Source organism: Taudactylus pleione, unplaced genomic scaffold (genome assembly GCF_031769625.1).
Source record: "Taudactylus pleione unplaced genomic scaffold, aTauple2 ptg000244l, whole genome shotgun sequence".
NCBI lineage: Eukaryota > Metazoa > Chordata > Amphibia > Anura > Myobatrachidae > Taudactylus > Taudactylus pleione.
In genome coordinates, this window is record NW_028284646.1 from 52,459 (window position 1) to 72,500 (window position 20,042).

General features: G+C 42.6%; 1 protein-coding gene across 2 annotated transcripts in view; it reads left to right on the plus strand.

Annotated features, from left to right (window-relative positions):
• The window catches only part of HMGCLL1 (3-hydroxy-3-methylglutaryl-CoA lyase like 1), a 142,093-nt gene that overhangs the window by 49,256 nt on the left and 72,795 nt on the right, over positions 1-20,042 (plus strand). For both annotated transcript variants that reach the window (XM_088479742.1, XM_088479741.1), the window contains one exon: positions 8,848-8,943. In XM_088479742.1, the coding sequence (XP_088335868.1) occupies positions 8,848-8,943 (96 nt within the window). The remainder of the gene's footprint in view (positions 1-8,847; positions 8,944-20,042) is intronic.

A 20,042-nucleotide genomic window follows, 5' to 3' on the forward strand; every position in this document is an offset into this window, starting at 1 on the left:
AATTTCTCAAAGCAAATACTCTATCTCCGGTGAAAAGGGCTATTTATTAAAAGCTTCCACCAGTGGATCTGTGGTGAAAACTATTTTAGAGGAATTCCACTAGTACATGTACCGTCAAAATAATCTTATTGATGCCAATAGTTTACTTAAGCAGGGCATTTTTGGGTAATTACGAATTAAAGTGACTAACTCATTTAACCACCTGCCAACTGTTAACTGTCTCTTCTTCCTCATGGGTCACTGACTGGTTAGCTAAGTACAGAACGGTGTAGTAGGTATTACCACATGGCCGGCGGTCCAAATCCCAACAGCGGAAGCCCGGCAGAGGTGAAGATCCCGATCGCTAATTAGGTAAGTATAACTAACCTTATTTTCCCCCTAACCCTCCCTTAGGGATGCCTAACCCTAACCTACCCCCCCTAAGAGCCTAACCCTAACCCCCCTCTAAGTGCCTAAAACTAACCCCCCCTTCCCTGCACCCTAACCCTAAGTCTCCTGGGGGGTGCCTACCCTAACCTCCCCCCGGGGGTGCCTAACCCTAACCCCCCTTCCCCTAGATAAACCTAACCATCCCAAGGGGTGCCTAACCCTAAGTCCCCCCAGGAGCCCTAAAACCTAACCCTCCCCCCCGCGGCAGGCACCCGGCTTAACTTCATTCGGTATGCCGGGTGTCGGGCTCCCGGCGTAGGTCTAATGACAGGCATCGGGATTTCTACGCCTGTCAGTACCTTGCCGGGATTTGACAGGAAGCTGGTGGTCGGTATTTAGACCATCGGCTTCCTGACTACATCCCGAGCAAAATTATAATCATTATTAAGATACAGGGTTTGCCTTGCACAGAAATGTAAGTCTTTGCTCTTTTGGCAGAAGAAAGGCATTTCGTCAACTGAAAGTGTAGAAATTGCCATTCTGTGATGTTGTACTTTGGTGCCAGGTTTTTCTGAAATGTAATGTAAAGAACTTTCAGGCTACAGTTAACTTGTGGATAGGCAATTGTTTGAAGGAAGTCACAGTCCTTTCATGACTCCTAAGAATTTAATTTACTGTTAGTGTGAGAACTAATGTCATCGACAACTTGATTTAGCCAAACAGATCGTCATTGACTGAAAAAGTTACCTGCCATATACTTTCTTTCTGCTGCAACAGAAAATTGGAGAAGGTAAACTCATCATCAAAGTTGAGGAAAGCCTGTTTACAAAGTGCAATAATGGGTGTTTGGGGGGGTTGGGTATGAAATACTGGCGGCTGAATAGGGTGGTAAGTATCCAAAAGTATAATAATTGCGCACTGTGGATAACATGGGAAATGTATTGTGCTTTAGATAGCAGCTGCACGTATCAGGGACCAACCTGATCAGCAAATATAAATAACGAAAAAAAGTGCTGCACTTGTCTTATATCTATGCCTGTCTTAATGGTGGGAAGACATACAACTTGAGTAGATAGATCTGGTTATAAATGATAACTGATCCCAGGTCAAGAAGAATAATATACTTTACTTATGAACATAAAAATGACTATACAGATAGTATGGACTACAATAAACTTCAATAAAATCTTAGGTGGTGTATGTACCTATACCATAGGTACATTCAATGGAGATCAACATCCAATCGTAGATATTGATACCAATGATAAGCTAGTGTTACACTCTCTGGCACTGTTCATCCAGAATAACAAGGTATATGTAACCAAATACCATCTGATGTCCTTGGTATTTGAATTGCTGGTTTCGTGCCCAGGTTCACTTATTAAATCTAATTAAATGGATGGGGTCCACATATGAGGGTGAATAAAATAAAAAAGTAAAATTGATAAAATAAAGGTCTCAGCGGCGTCCCGCTTTTGAAATAAGAAGAGGATTGAGTCGGTGCACTTGCAGCGGTGCAAGCGGTCAGCGTACGGAATATCAAAAAAGGATTTGAAGATCATAATCTATCAAGACATTTTAAAGAATTCCATGACAGCAACCCAGAGACATTACAATTTACAGGCATTGAAAAAGTTAAACAAAACTGGAGGGGAGGGAATTAAAATCACAGAATAAACTAAACCGAACTAAGATGGATGTATGAATTAAAAACTTTTGCGCCTTCTGGACTAAATAGAGACAATGAAATGAAATCATTAATATGTAAATCAATATGATCAGCAAGAATTCTTATTTAGGTCAACATTAATATCAATAATACAGAAACAGCAATTAGGTTTCTTAGTATTAACCCCCTGCATTGCATGATGAATGTATATCTAGAACCTTCATTATTTAGAATACACATTAACTAAGAGAATGAAGTCAATCAATAAATGGAACAATCTTTATATTTTTATTGTATTTATTTTTATATTTATTATAAATTTTTCCAGTTATACCACATATAGGAATATTATTCATTACTCACTATTTGCTATCTTCAAACCCACAAACAAATTATGTATTCTGACGATATTAGGATGTTATGTACTTAATAAGGCCACCATATATTTCATTTATTTGTATAATATCTTGGCTACAGGTACTACCTAACCACGATTTGACGTGCATTCCATATGCATATGTATATTGTGTTTCTTGTTTGGCACTGATTTGCAACAATTAAGGTATATAAATATCAATAGACCACAGAACTGGAAACAGAGAATTGGAAACAGAGGGCCTCATTCAGAGCCGGACGCTCTGACAGAGTGCTCGCTCTGAATCAGGGCCGGCCTTCTGTTTTTTTAAGCAGCGTCCTGGCCGCTCGCATAGCTTTGGGTGACCACCCACAGCTATAGCGAGCGGCCAGGAAGATGGTCGCGATGGTCAAGACCATCGCGACCATCGGGCTTGCGATGAGACCCTTGTGGTAGGGTCTCGTTCCTGCAAGCCCCAGAGAGATTTCGGCTCTCACAGAGCCGAAATCTCTCCCACTGACATCACTTGTGATGGCAGTGGGGCCGGCCCCAGACGGTAGGTGTTCCCATGGGAACGTCTCCGTCTGGACAGCCACGCCCCCGGCTCGTCCACCAAAGGGGGCGTGCTGTCAAGCAACATCGACAGCACGCCCCCTTGGGTACGAGACCCGGAGCGACAATTTGCCCGTTGCTATCCGGGTCTCGCGCATGCGCACGACGGACCCAGCTCCGTCGTGCACATGTGCACTGGGCCACCATCGACCCGCTTGCGAGAGCATAGCACTCGCGAGTGGGTCTGAATCAGGCCCAGAGTCTATTGTGACTAAAAATAGACAAGAAAGAAAAGGTGTCTGCGCTGGTGTTATTACACAAACCACAAATCTAATATATATAAATACAAAAATTATTTATTAAACATGTAATATGAACTGCAGTTCAAAAATAATTAAAATTGATACACATACATGGCAATATGGTAAATAAGCAATTGGCAGGCTTACAACTAATAAACAGATAAAATAAACCAATTTGCATTGGTAACTGAGTGTGAATAATGTAACCAAATTATCTCAATGTCCAACTTATGCCATTGGGGCAAATCAATATAATGAAAGTTGCTTTACTGACTGAATTGGATTATGTATCCAAAAAAGTTCCCAACAACACACTGGTTATAAGTGAAGACAATCTAAATGAATAATCTCATTTACTTGTTGTCATTCCAACCAATCAATTAGTTGGCTGGTTGGATGTAAGTTGGTCTAGTGTGTGGCCAGCTTAAGACTTCTGAGCACCAATCAGGACATTTTCAAGCAACCTGGAACATCCTAATCATATGGCTAAAATCTTAAAACTTATACTTATGAAACACATCATATATTATTGTAGAAACACTCGCTATTCATTCATCTATCTAATATCTTGGCTACAGTTACTACCTAACCATGATTTGACATGTATTCCACATGCATACAGTATGTATATATTGTTTCTTGTTTAGCACTGTTTTGCAACAATTAAGGTATCTAAATACCAATAGACCACAGAACTGGAAACAGAGAATTGGAAACAGGGATTATTGTGATTGACACTTCTGAGCACCAATTGGGACATTGACAAGTAACCTGGAACATCCCCATTAATTAACATGACCTTTAAATAAGACAGACAGAACAGCAGAACCATCACATTCCCCAGAGGAGGACCAACATCTGGTTGAAACGCGTTGGGATTAGATACACAAGTTTCCATATACAAGAAAAGTACAGACATCTGGACGGTTGTGCCAGCACTGCAGTGATCACGTGATCCATCGAGTGCCCGACAGACAGCAAGGAGAAGAGAAAGCAGCTTCACGGACAGCAGGGAGATCGGGCCCTGGTACGAAGGAGCAGTCGGCTTGAGGAACAAACAGGTGAGTCTCCGTAGAGGCAGGGGCACCCGGTGATCGGCATCAAGCCCGTGAGTGCCAGACATTGGGTGACGTCTGTAATGAGGCAGATCAAAGTGGTCTGGCGTCCGGAGGCTGAGCCAGGTGCGGAGCCCCTTCAGTTACCCACGCAAACAGCCCTCAGCATCAGTGTGTTAGCTGAGCCCTTGCACCGCTGCGAGTGCACCGACTCCATCCTCTCCCTATCCTCCTTATTTCAAAAGCAGGATGCCGCTGAGACCTTTACTTTATCAATTTGACTTTTTTATTCTATATGTACTAAATTTTTCAAGTGACATTCACCCTTATATGTGGACCCCATCCATTTAATTAGATTTAATAAGTGAACCTGGGCACAAAACCAGCAATTCAAATACCAAGGACATCAGATGGTATTTGGTTACATATATCTTTTTATTCTGTATGAACAGTGCCAGAGAGTGTAACACTAGCTTATCATTGGTATCAATATCTACAATTGGCTGTTGATCTCCATTGAATGTAGCTATGGTATAGGTACATACACCACCTAAGTTTTTATTGAAGTTTATTGTAGTCCATACTATCTGTATATTAATTTTTTATGTTAATAAGTAAAATATATTATTCTTCTTGACTTGGGATCAATTATCATGTATAATCAGATCTATCTACTCAAGTTGTATGTCTTCCCACCATTAAGACAGGGTGGTAAGTATGCTATCCCTACCCCACCCACCATAACCATCCCTTCCCATAGTCTGACCCTAACCCTCCCCAGGGGTGCCTAACCCTATGTCCTCCCGGTTCAAATCCCAACAGTGGCATCCTGATACATGAAGATTCCCAACAGGGGTTATAAGTATGCTGTCCCTACCCCTTCCCCCTAACCCTAACCCCCCCTAGTGGTGCCTAACCTTAAACTCCCCTTAGTGCTGCCTAACCTTAACCTCCCCCGGTGGCACCTAACCCTAACCTCCCCCCAGTAGTGCCTAACCCTAATCCCCCCCTTCCCATAGCCTAACCCTAAACCTCCCCAGGGGGTGCCTAACCCTAAATTCCCCCAGTTCAAATCCCGACAGTGGCATTCCAATACATGAAGATCCGAACAGGGGTAGTAAGTATGCTATCCCTACCCCTCTCCCCCTAACCCTCCCTTAGTGGTGCCTAACCTTAACCTTTGCCCGGTGGTGCCTAACCCTAACCTCCCCTTGGTGGTGCCTAACCCTAACCATAGCCTAACCATAACTGTCCCTGGGGGGAAATTCTAACCCTAAGTCCCTCCGGGGGTGCCTAAACCTAACCCCCCAACCACGACTAAGAGCTAAGAAGCACCGCTTGACTTCGCTCGACATGCTGGCTGTTGTGATTTTGGCTAAAGATAGGTATCAGGATTTCGATGCCTATCTTTAGTCCCCGTTCAGGCTTCCAATGTTGGGATTTGATGGTCAGAATCACGGCCACCGATAATATGACTACATCCCGTTTGGGTATATACTGTAGGTCGGGAAACTGGTGGCATTTTCTTGGTGAAAGTACAATATACAAAGGTCAAAATGCAAGTGAATGTTGTGAAGCAAAATATTTCTGAAGCATGTACCACGTACTCTGATTCCTGGTGCATCTACAAAACAGATGAAGGAAGCAGGCTTTCTGCATCTGAAAATGAATAATAAGTACAATGTGGAAAGAAAGAGGGATTAATTTATCAAGTGCCTATAATTGTGGCACACAAGTGATTATATTCAGCACACTCCGTTTACTCCAATCTGAGGGGGTCATTCAGACCCGGTCGTTAGCGCTGATGCGCTCGGACCGGGTCGATGGCCCCCCACAGAGCATGCGCACGCCGGCACCATCGTGCGCATGCGTGAGACCCACTACGACCGACAGCGCCGGTCGTAGCGGGTCTCGATCCAAAGGGGGCGAGCTGTCGATGTTGATTGACAGCTCGCCCCGTTTGGAAGGCGGGCCGGGGGGTGGCAGCCCAAATGGGGGCGTTCCCATGGGAACGCCTAACGTTTGGGGTCGGAACCACTGACATCACTGAGCTTCCGGCTCAGACAGAGCGGAAAGCTCTCCAGGGATTATGACAAGGGAGACCCTACCCTAGGGTCTCGTCGTAAGCCCCGATGGTCGCGATGGTCTTGACCATCGCGACCATCACCTTAGGCGGTCGTAAGGCTGTGGGTGTTAACCCACAGCCTTACCACCGCAAAGGAGGATGTCTTGAAAATTCAAGACGTCCTCCTCTCATTCAGACCGACCTCACGCTCTGTGCGACCGGCTCTGAATGAGGTCCTGAGTGTGGTGTCATATACAGATGTGTCCTCATACACTATTGTTGCAGTTGAGCCAAACAGCCTTGCTATGGTGCTTTTTCAATCTCGGGATTCAGATTGAAAATTGCTTAATCCTGGGATAAACCGGATTGAGTAGGTCAATGGGGTGGGCCGTCGTAGGGATGCACCGCGTGGCCTCTGACCATACTTGCCGACATTCAGCTCCCTCCTTCCGGAAGGGATCTGAATGCCTGCATACTGCAGGGGGCGTGGCCGGGCTATGACATCGTTTTTGAAAATAAAGGCATTGTGAAGCAGGGGGTGGAGCCACGATGACGCGATTCAACGCGAATAGCGTCATTGCTGAGCACTCGTAAGCGGGTCGATGTTGAAATTCTCTCGCTCCTGGGCTCACTACAAAAGGGGAGGCTGTTGATGGTGATCGACAGCTCGCACCGTTTTGTAGGCGGGGTGGGGGGTGGCTGACCAAACGGAGGCGGTACCGAAGGAACGATTGCCGTTTGGGGGCGGCCCCACTGACATCACGAGTGATGTCAGTGGTGAGCTTCTGGCTCTATTAGAGCCGAAAGCTCACTGGGGTTTGCGGCAGACGAGACCCTACCACAAGGGTCTCGTCGCAAGCCCCGATTGTCGCGATGGTCCTGACCATCACGACCATCAACCTGGCCGCTCGCTAAAGTTGTGGGTGGTCACACATAGCTTAGAGAGCGGCCAGGAGGCCGGCTCTTTACAAAGAAGCGGCCGTCCTCATTCAGAGCCGAGCGCTCGCATTTTGCGAGCGGCTCTGAATGAGGTCCCATGTCCCATGCTGTCGTTGAGCGTCTTTTTTGCCCTAAAATGAGTCGCAATTGGATGTGACAATCCTCTTCACAAGATTGCCCTGATTAATTTAATATGTAACACGTATATCTTTGTGAGACTGAGGCCCTGATTCAGAGCCGGACGCTCTGACAGAGTGCTCGCTCTGAATCAGGGCGGCCATTTTTTTTTAATGGAGCAGCCTCCTGGCCGCTCACATTGCTGTGGGTTGCCACCCACAGCTAATGCGAGCGGCCAGGATGATGGTCGCGATGGTCAAGACCATCACGACCATCGGGCTTGCGACGAGACCCTTGTGGTAGGGTCTCGTGGCCTCAAGCCACGAGAGAGCTTTCGGCTCAAACAAATCCGAAAGCTCTCCCACTGACATCACTTGTGATGTCAGTGGGGCCACCCCAAGACGGTAGGCATTCTCATGGGAACACCTCTGTCTGGGCAGCCACCCCCCGGCCTGCCCACCAAAGGGGGCGTGCTGTCACTCAACATCGACAGCATGCCCCCTTTGGTGCGAGACCCGGAGCAACGGATTGCCCGTCGCTATCCGGGTCTCGCGCATGTGCACGACGGAGCCGGCTACGTCGTGCGCATGCGCTCTGGGCCACCATCATCCCGGTTGCGAGCGCTCAGCGATTGCGCCCGGGTCTGAATTAGGCCATGAGTCTGAATCTAAATACAGTGCAGTTTGTCACAACCAGTTGTGACTAAGACTAATTTTCTGGCAAAAAAAGATGCTACGCTCCAGTCGAGTCACACAGGCCAACTAGTGCCAGGTATCTTATGTTGCATGGTATATTGAAGCTATGTTTGTGAGGACACATCTGTATACAATTACAAACATTCTATAACCTATGGCAGAAGAAAATTGTCGACTGTGATCTGCTTGAAGCTATTCTACCTGCTGCAATACATCACATTTGGGAACCAGAAATTCAGTATTAATGCTGGGATTACCTAACCAGTCAGTTAGACATGAGGAAAAAGAGATGGTTGGTAGGTGGATCATTTAGGTAGTCCCTTTAATATGTAATGTAAGTACCCATTTTTTATTTAGATACAAACATTTTAATAATATTTTTTTACAATTTTTTGTTTATGATTTTTTATTGAATCTGCAGCAGGAAGCCAAAGTTTGAGGTCCTAGTGCAGTATGTATGTATAAACCAGCATAGCATGTCATGTATGTGTGGAGAGGACCAGGACTGGCTGGCAAGGCAGTAGCAGTTCCTAAAGACACAGTAAGTCAGTATCACTCCAGTGATATTTTAATGGTAAATTGAGTGGAAAAACATTTTCTATTGCTGCAGTAAGTGTCTTTCTTATTGCCCAGAATTGTTATATATGCCTCTAAAACAAAGATACCAATTAGCTGTTATAAATAATCATTTGAAATTATTCAGTTCCATAAATTGCTTGTGTTTTTTAGATGTCAGATCATACAGATGTCATGAAAGGTATAAAGAAGCTGTCAGGAGTACAGTACCCCGTTCTTACTCCGAATATACAAGGGTTTCATTCTGCAGTAAGTACACTATAATGCATTATCAGCTTGTGTTTCCACTTCCTCATCTCATCTCAAGAATGCAGTTACACATTAAACATAAATGCAGCCCGAAAATGTTTTTATTATTTATAAATATATATTCGTAGCTTACTTAATGAAAATAATTTTCTTTAAAAGTGGAAGATAACATATCTAGAGCTACTCTGTAACATAAATAAGCTTATTGATTAAATGTAGCTGACCACAGTACACACTCAGTTATTCTGTTCAAGGCAGTGACTTCATGGTTAGTCTTTGTTGCAATACTGGGCCTTATTTATTAGAAATGAGTGGTTCGGTTTCCCAAACACACCCCAACTTAAGGGAAATGAGTGGATCCGAGACCCAGCTAGGATCTTCCCACCAACTTCGGATCCCAAAACGAAGTAAACTTCATCTTCCTGGCATTGGATCTTGCGAGTTTTGCATTGCATTTAAAAGTTTCCCTCCCTCGTGTTTGGGCACTATTTCACACTGGAGAGCAGAGGGAGATGGAGTGGGACTGTGGGCTGGAACACTGTATTAAAAAAAATTATTTAGCAAGCCTTCAGGGTGCCATTAGGTTAGGATGAGTTTGTTAAGTAGTTTCTATTTAATAGTTTAATAGGTAGATCTGGAGACAGGAGTAGGTGTCTGGGAAGTGTGAATGCAGTGCAGGCTTTATTGTCACTTGTCACACACACTACACAGTACACACACACACTGCAGCGCAAACACACAGGCTACTGTCTGCATTGCTGTTAATTGTTTGTTTTTTGTTTCTTTAAAGCTGGATACACACTGACAGCTATATTGGCCGATCAATTGATCGCTTATGTATCTACTGCCCGTCGGGCAGTGTGTATCAGTGATATGTCGGTGAATGTCGGCGTTCACCGACATATCGCATTGGCTGTGCTGCACAGCCGATGGACAAATATGTCTGCAGACATATCTGTCCATCGGCAGGTGTGTGTGGGTGGTCGGCAGACACACACACAGCGGCAGCCACAAGGAGGGGGGCGGGACCCACTGGCAGCCGCGTGGAGGGGGCGGGAGGGATCCACCCCCCCGCCCGCTGGGACACACCCCCTGGTCGCCGGGACCTGCAGGCAGGCACAGATGATGGTTGTTCAGTGTGTATGAACAACCATTCTCTGCAGATATATCTGCAGATCACTCGAACTGCAGATATATCTGTATAGTGTGTACCCACCTTAATTGAACCTGCACCTTTGTTTTCTCATTGCAGTATACTGTATTGTTTATCTGTCCAAAAAATATGTGTTTGAGGCTACTGCACCCCAAGAAGACCTCTTTGTTTTGAGTTTTTCCCAGTTATATATAAAAAAATGCAAAGAAATTTTTTTTTCCTGTTTGAAACACAAAAACCTGCAGTCTTTTCAAACCAAATTAAAAAATTATATTGTTTACTGTATTACAAGAATGTTGTCCCCCCATCACCTGCACCCCAAAACTATTCTCACAAAAACCTGATCTTCCAAGTGCATGAAAACGATTACCAGTGTTGTTTGTGTATTAAACAACAAAGCCAATAGTCCATAAAATGTGCAATTTGTGTTATCCTTCCAGTGTAAGCGACGATGTGTGCGGTGGTGTCCAACATCATCTGTACCCCAAAACAATTCACACAAAGACCTGTTCTTCCAAGTACAGGAAAACATTGCCAGTACTGCCTGTGTCTAAAAAACAAAGCTATTAGTGCAAAAAAATTGCATAGTGTGTTATCCTTCCAGTCTAAGTGATGGTGTGTGTGGTGGTGTCCCCCCCTTCATCTGCATTCCAAAACAATACTCACAAAGATGACATGACAATGCCTCCTGCTTCAGTTTCTTCAGCAAATGCTGCTACAAAAACAAAAAAACTGACCTTTCCCAATAGACCCACTGATGAGGAGGAGGAGTAGGAGGAGGAGGAGGAGGAGGAGGAGGAGTCAACTCAGTGCACCAGAGTGAAACATTATGATGTATGGTCAGGCCTAAAAGAATTGGCCACAATTATTGACATTTCTACCCTGACTCAATCTGATACAGTAAACCTCAATAAAATGGTGGAGGATTATTTTAATACCAATTACCATGGCACACAGTACCTTGGAATACTGGGAAGAAAAAAAGGCAATTTAGAGCCCCTTCTACACACTAACCTTTCTTTACTTAAGCTACCCATCCTCCAGTGTGTACTCAGAAGGATTGTTTAGCACAGCCGGGAACCTTGAAAGCAATAAGCTCAGGAGGCCACTTCCTAAAAATGTGGAAATGTACACGAGAGAAGAAGAAGTACTCTCTTTTGTGGGGCACTCAACCTACCTATTGAATGTAATCCTAAAATTTAAATTTTATTAGTATGTTGCTAAAAGCTTCCATATATAGAATGTTGAGCATATGATATCAAAAAATATATTCTATACTTAAACAACATAAAACATAGAACAACAGACAAACTTTACACATTAAATATTAAATCTGGCCACAAAGGCCCAGTGGATAAACAGCTGACTGACTTGAAGCAAAGAGATCATCAATTATCTAATCTCTGAGTTCCTGTTCATGCTAAATGAAACGTAAGAGTTATAACACCATTTCGTCAGACAGGTGGCGAAAATTCTATAGAGATGATATTATATATATAAGGAAGGAGAGTATTCCTTCTACTGATAGCGTAGGTGACCACCAATACAATTCCAATGCCTATTTGTTCGAGTAGGTCAACTTAGTATATGAATGAGATTAAGATCAAATATATATAAGAATTATAAATGAATAATTATCACACCAATGTTATTCAATATATAGTTCCAAATCTTAGCATGAAATTCTATATGGATAAATCTCAGAATAACAGGTAATATGAGCAGTAGTGAATAGTGACACGTTCAGGATTACATATATATATATATATATATATATATATATACATGTATATATGTATATATACACACATGTGTGGAGAGCTTACATAACTCTCGAGTCCTGACGTCACATATAGTAAATCATCCACAAGGTATAAATCGTAATATCTACAATATTTAACCTCATCAGGTAGTTGTGCCAAGATATACAGTAATTATTTGAATAAAGTTTAAGAAAAACAAGAAAGACAGTCCATCAACGGATATATAGCAGAGATGGCTGACACAAAAATTAGTGACAAATCTAAGGACAGTTGTGTCAGAATATGTAATGATAATTTCAAAGTATCTCCACTTTCAAAAAATAGATAAAAAGGATAGTCTCTCCACTAATGTATGGCAGGAATGGCTGCTGCAGGGCGTCTTACTTATGCATGGGACGCCCTGTGAGCGGATCCCTCCCTATACATGGAGATAGAAGGATAGGTCATAGGCATCTGCTGTTACACAGAAACACCGAGATAGGTGAATCTGGTGAAAATCAGTGCAGATACACCTTCTTATGTCTGTTAATGAGAGTGCCTTAGCAGAGTAAATAAAGGGTTAAATAGTAAAAATGAAAGTAAAAGTAAAAGGCAAAGGTGCAGATGTGTGGAGAATAGGGTAATTCTCCAGGGTGCTGCTTCTCACAGGGTGTGTCCAAATCACAGTGGACTGTGAGTGAGCGGTCCTGTGACTTCCCTGTCACACTGATAAGTGCAGGAGAAGGGAATCCGTGCAGGGTACTGTCCCTCCTGTGCCCTGATGGGATAAGCCAGCGCAGGGACAGAGAAGGGGAGCGCTACTGCACTATTCCCAGAGTACCTGTGTGGAGAGGTAATGTGCTGCCTGTGGTGGTGGTCATCCAGAATGGGTATCCCAGTGCACCAGGCAGTGCCAGATTAAGGTCCTCATGGGCCTGGAGCTGAAATCTATGAAGGGCCTATTGTGTACTGTCGCAGGGGGTGTGACTACTGCTATGGGGGTGTGACCAATGATGTGGGGGCGTGGTCTGTGTCATGGGGTGTTGCTAGCATCATGGAGCATAGCTACCCACATACATTGAACCATCTTCATCACCCTCCCCTTTTTGATTATATGAAACATACACTACCTGTTCTATAAAAAATAAAAACCACAAACTATGGTTTATTAATAAAATGCAACATTTTTTATTAATAAAGTGCTTTAACAGAAACATAGCTGAAAATTGCTAGTTTTCAAATAATTAACTTTGAACAAAGTAAAAAGTGCAGAACATGAAAACATAAATAATACTAAATAAATATGTGATCTGGATATTACTTAATATGCATATTAAATATTACATAAAATAAACTATGTGAACCATGACTGCAAAATAAGTGACCTGTGCTTTAATTAAGCTCACTGTCTCACCCCGACCTCGCAGCGTGCAAAATTACGGGTAGTGTATAAGGTAATTCTGCTCCATATTTCTAGTAATGATGACGAATTCAATCATATTACCAGAGATATTAATCGCCTATGACAAATCTGACAGACATTGGAGCGCCATACAGACTGCAATAGCAAACAGGCAGCGATCAATTGAGCCCATAAAAAAAGTCACTGTGTAAACAATCAAACTTTAAAATTGGTAGTATTAGAAATCCAAAAGTGGTTTGTTTAATCATAAAACATTTTGGTAAAGAGCATATGTGCTTTCATATAAACCACACTTAGCTTTAAACTCTAATATTACATTTCAACTTGCACTAGATAGGTGGTAAACAACTAGACTCCAACAAACTGAGGATAAGAACAAGTATTGCTATACATGAACTTTTCTTGCTTTTCGATTGGCAAATTCTTCTATTACATTTTCCATATCAATTTCTCTTAATATTTCATTTTCAATGCATAAAAGAGAGAGCGCATTTAGGCGCTGTTGTGCCATGGAGGATCTCAGTGCATTTTTTACTCGCTTCAGTGCAGAAAAGCTGCGCTCACCACTGCAGTTGGTGACCATCAAACAAAGGTACATGCGCAGTGAAACGGCAACATTTGGGAAGTTACCAACTAATGCCTCTGTAATTAGAAATTTATACATTTTGATTTCTTGGCTCTCATGTGTATCTTTATTTGCACTGGATGAAATGTAGATACGAAACAAAGCAACAAAGTGTACTACTTCATCTGCATATTCTGGACCAAGATCTCCTGGGTATATTTCTACCAATGTACTGGCATTAGCACGTAGGTCATCTGATGTTGAAGAGCACAGTTCTGAAAGAAATCCAAATCTGTGTTGAATGACACTGTATGCTGCTTGTCTTTGATTTAGCGATGCCAATAGCTGATCAATTATGGGAAGAAAAGTGTTCACTTTAAATTTGTCTGATGGTGAAAGTCCAGCAGCTGCATCTTCAGCACCCCCAAAGTCCCACTTTTTATTTCTTTTAATTTGTCTTCTTTGTTTGTAATCATCACAAGAGTAAAGAATTTTACTTTGGTTCTCAAACTCTGTAAACTGAGAACGGAGGCTTTCTACAAACATTTTTAAGGATTCCAAAATGTCTGCGGCTCTATTCAGATCCAGTTTTGAATCTTGAAGAAAACTACTGGTTTTATGAAACTGGCTCAGTATTGTGGACCAGAGTTGCACCATTATCCCATTTTCTAATTGGCTCATTAGAGAATAAAGTCCCTTTGCTTCCAAACATGTCTCTTCCCTTTCAGATGTGTCATTTCCCATATTGTGCAGCAGATCTTTAATAGCTGGATAGCCTTTTTTCAAGGCATTAAGGGCATCATGATGAGCAGACCAACATGTGTCTGAAAGGCTTTTCAGTGTAGGCAATCCAAGGGGCTTGAAGACATCTATCAGAAGATTCCACCGATGTGTTGATGTAGAAAAAAAAACATATAACTTCTGAACAAAGTCAAAAAACAAAACTGCATCAGGGCAACATTTTACAGCACTTTGCCCGATAAGATTTAAAGAATGCCCATAGCATGGAATATATTCAGCCAGCTTGTTCTTCTGACGTATCAAGGCCTGCATACCATTGTATTTTCCACTCATATTCGATGCATTATCATATGACTGGCCCCGGCAATCTTAAATGGAATTTCCATTCTCTTCAAGAAAAAGAAAAAGGGTGTTTGCCAAGTGATCTCCAGTATGTCCACGTACTGGAATAAACTTGGTAAAACGCTCAATGGGTCCACTTGGAAGCACATAGCGAAATATAAGCGTCAGCTGATCAGTGTGTGAAATATCGGGTGTTGAGTCCACACTTACAGAATAGTACTTAGATTTTTTTATCTCAGCTATGATCTGCCGCAATACTTGTTGGCCAATCACCTCAATAAATTCATCACAAATGGTTGAGGACAGGTATGATACGTGCCCTTTGTTTGCATGCATCTGAATATGTTCAGCAAGGAAGGGATCATACTCTGCCAAAAATTCGAGACATCCTAAATAATTGCCATTGTGTACTGATCCAATGATTTCATCATTTCCACGAAAGGCAAGACCTCTTGATGACAGGAATTTGATAGCACTTAAAATTCTGCGAAGAATTTGATGCCAGTACTTTTTTTCAGACTCAAATTGAATCACCAGAGATTTGTCTACACGTTCTCCGGTCAATTTTCTTTTAATAAGTTTCTCAAGAGACTCTGCATGAGTTGCACTACTTTCATGGCGGCTTAAATCTCTGGCTGCATGTCTCCAGTCTGAATAACCATCAGTTGCCAACAGTAAGGTGGCATCTGAAGAAAATAATTTACAGTGAGCACAAAAGAGTTTGAGCATTTTTGGTGAGTAGCAAAGCCAGTCACGCTGAACTTTCTCACCATTCATTTGTTGACGATAAAACAATGACTTTGTACAATGTCGTGCAAAATGTTCACCAGGAAATATTTTTTTGGTATTCGTAAAATCACTGTCCAGGAAGTGGCAATCAGCGACTCCCTTCTGACAAAAAAATTCGCGCAAAGTTTCCGAAACTTTCCACTCTCCTACATCATTTGAAAAAGATGTGTTTTTTGATTGTTCAACCACAATTTCTGAGTCACCTTCAACTGATTCCCTGGTCACATTTTGGATATCTATTATATCTGCATGATCACTGGATGCACTGGGACTGGTTTCACTTGTACCAGCTTCACTTGCACCAACTGTAAAGTCTCTGACAGTGGATGTACTTGGACTGACTACAGAGGAACTGGCTGCACTTTTTACAGAACAAAAGTCTGTAATTTTTTTGGTCTTAGCCAATACTTTCTCTAGGTTTTTCTTTTCCTCTTTCTTAGCTTTTATTTTATCCCAGCCACTCTGTTGTTTCTTCATGTTAACCTGAATGACAAATAAAATGTCACTCGTAACATAGTTGTTTCTCTATCTTATTCAACACCCCGCTAACATTTAACTGTATAAAACACATTGGAGCTGATTCTGAATTGGACGGATCTCTGTACGGATTAGAATAGCAAGTTTTAGCATACAGCGCATGTGCAGATATGAATTTATGAATTTTGTCATTTTTCCGTCCTACCCTGAAGGGCCAGATATGGGCAGTGACAATGTTCTGTCTCGTCAGAGTATAGCTAGAAGCCTGTGCTATTCTGAGTTATAGTGCATACAGACGGTCAGATAAACTGTACGATTTTATCAATAACGATCATATCATTATAATTCAAATCGTACAGTTTCTGGCCCCTGCAAACGACCAAACGATGGTCAATGTGCGGGCACAAATGGTCAATAACGACCATCGACCGCCGCCCGTGCATGCAGTCCAACCTGGTCGATATCGACCAGGTTAGTTTGTTTACTATAGGGACCCGCGATATTTGCGGGTTGCTAAAGTCTTTGGGGGGTTAATGTATGTGTTGGATGCTCAATAACGATCATCTAACACATGCAGGCCGATCAGATAACTATCGTTATCATTATCTGATCGTGCCCCCATCTGACTGTGTGTACGCTCCATTATTTACCGGTCGCTATAGTTTTTGGGGGGTTAATTTATGTGTTGGATGCTCGATAACGATCATCTAACAAATGCAGGCCGATCAGATGGACTTATGGAGAATGTAAAGCCTGTGTCAGACAGATCTCTTGCACCACGCATGGAGCTGGTGCCGATACTAATGGTGATGCTTGTGGCTCTGAACAGACAAACAGTGAGTGGAGCGGCTTCCCGCTTCCAGGCACATGGAATTTTTCATTAGCCAAATGGAAACTCCCATTAGCATAAAGTAGTAAATCAGGCTTTAACGACTACACGCAAATACAGATATTTTGCATCCAACTCAGACTCAGCTCCATTGCTTAATCTGCAAATAAACTGTGCTCTACATATAGAAGACATATTTCCCAGCGAACAGTCATTGATATTACTTAGAGTTTGAAACAATGACTGTACAATTAACACACATACATATATGTATATATATATATATATATATATATATATTACGGTTATATATGTGACGACTACTTACTGCTGCTTGACAAAGACTTGTTTAGTGGGGCAGACACGAAAGGGAATTAGCCTCTGAAACCATACAGACTACTCAGATTCCCAAAGGCTTTGATGGCTGAAGGAATATACATTATTGTTAGTATAGGTGTTTATTTATTTTTTTATTACACATATAACAAAAAAAGTATATAGTATTGAACTCTTGGCCTGATTCAGAGCTGGACGCACTGACAAGAGTGCTCGCTCTGCATCAGGGCCCTCCTACCTAATATTGGAGCGGCCTCCTGGCCGCTCACATAGCTGTGGGTGACCACCCACAGCTTATGCGAGCGGCCAAAAAGATGGTCGCGATGGTGAAGACCATCGCGACTATCGGGCTTGCGACGAGACCCTGCGGTAGGGTCTCGCTGCCGCAAGCCCAGGAGTGCTTTTGGCTCTATCAGAGCCAAAAGCACTCCCACTGACATCACTAGTGATGTCAGTGGGGCCGGCCCCAGACGGTAGGCGTTCCCATGGGAACGCCTCCGTCTGGGCAGCAACGCCCCCGGCACGCCCACCAAAGGGGGCGTGCTGTCACTCACCATCGACAGCACGCCCCCATTGGTACGAGACCCATAGCGACGGCTTGGCTGTCGCTATTCTGGTCTCGTGCATGCGCACAACGGAGCTCCCTCCGTCGTGCGCATGCGCACTAGGGCACCATCGACCCGCTTGCGAGCGCTCAGCGCTCACGAGCGGGTCTGAATCAGGCCCTCTATCCCAAGTATTTAATCTATATATGTTATGTGTGTATGCATGCACTTAAATGCCCAAATATATATCCAACAAATCAATTATTGAAGCACAGACATATAGAAAAAATCCTAAAATGAAAATCATTAGACAAATGTGAACACACTCCCTTCTTCAAAAAGGGTGGCCACCATCCTCAATAGTCCAAGAAACAACAAAAGAGGACAATGTGCCAAATAGTGTAGGTAAATCCATACATGGTAGTCCTCTTTTGGTATATAAATAAATATATATGTATATCCATAGTACAACAAACAGAACAAGAGAGCGCATATACTGTAGTGGCTGATTCAGATGTAGTGGCTGCTGTGTATTTGGTGGTCACACATCTGCAGCTTTATGCAAATGCTGCTTGTGTACAAGTGTGTGTCTAAATGTGCAAGGACTGAGACGCCTACTTTCGGACTGTATAGATACAGTCATTAGACACCACCATCAAAACTTGCACTAGCCCTATGACAGTTGCAGAATTTTTATCTGATTATTGCCTCCGATGTGAATGATGATGATACATCTGTGTACACAAACAATTCAGTGACCCTCCCATGAGACAGACCATTTTTGTGCACATTAATACCCACCTCCCAGTCACTGCCCATCACTTTTCCAAGACATTTCTAATAACCTGCGTCTTAATCACAACAGCATCTTTGTGTGCACACTCTCTGTAACGCATGAGCCGTAAAAGTTTTTATGGATTTTCGTGCACATACAGTAGCAAAAAAAATCTCCCAACTACGTGAACATTGGCATCACGTGCATCTCTGATTCAGGCCCATAGTGTATTATATCCATTTTTTACACACAAATATACTTTACAAGAAATAGTTCACCTATCAGTGGCCATTACCAGCCATCCTAAGCACCTTTTTTGTGCACGATTTGTGGCCGATTACTGAGTGATTGCACGATTACGATGTCGTAATCGTGCAATCATACAGTGTAATCGACTAGTGGATGTGCGCCTTTAGACTGTGACACTGCGCATGTGCACAATGTCAATTACCACTGATGGACGGAATATGCAGATGAGGGACCATAAGATTCCTTATCCACTAAACTGGCATAAAGTGGTTTGTGCCATCTGAGGATGGTGTTAACCAATGGGGCGAAACTAAAGTTACACTCATTGGAGTTTAGTACTGTAGTCCCAACTGCGTGTGTGTGTATGTGTGTATATATATATACACACATACACACACACACAGGTGCAAAATCAAAATTTTCATGAGGGTGCATACAGACTTAATACTTAATACCCACACTGGACCTACCATGGGTCCCGCTTCGTCGCACGTCTCGCAAGACTCAGAGCATCCACACCACAAGTGAGAAGTAACAAAGAATGTGATTGGGATCCTGCTGCACCATTGATGTGAGGGTATTTAGCTTAGTAATTATTATGTTTCTATGTACCCAGACAAAAAATGTAATCTTGCACCTGCCCCTACCTATCTCATTCAAATATTGCACGTTTATTTGCCATTGTTTCAGACATAAAAAAATCAAACATGCTCTCTATATATATTCACATATATTATTAATACATATTTCTTAATAAACACAAGTTTTTTTTATTATATTTACTATTATATATAATATAGATAGAAACCTATTTATATATAGCGAAACTGAGGGGCACTCACCAGCTTTTCGCACATAAAGGTATCAGATTTTAAGCCTCACAAATACCAATATCGGCTCAACGTTTTGGTCCTACAAAGACCTTCTTCAGGAGATATAGCAGTACACCAAGTGCATCAGTGACCAACCAATCCTTTAGAGATCCTATATTGCAATGAGTGCCCCTCAGTTTCGCTATATTATGGACTTTCCATGTGTGCGTCATGGGTGACACCCCAGTACATTGCAAGACCTGGATGATGTGAGTGCAGCCGTGGATAATCATATTTATATAAAGATATAAATACATATGT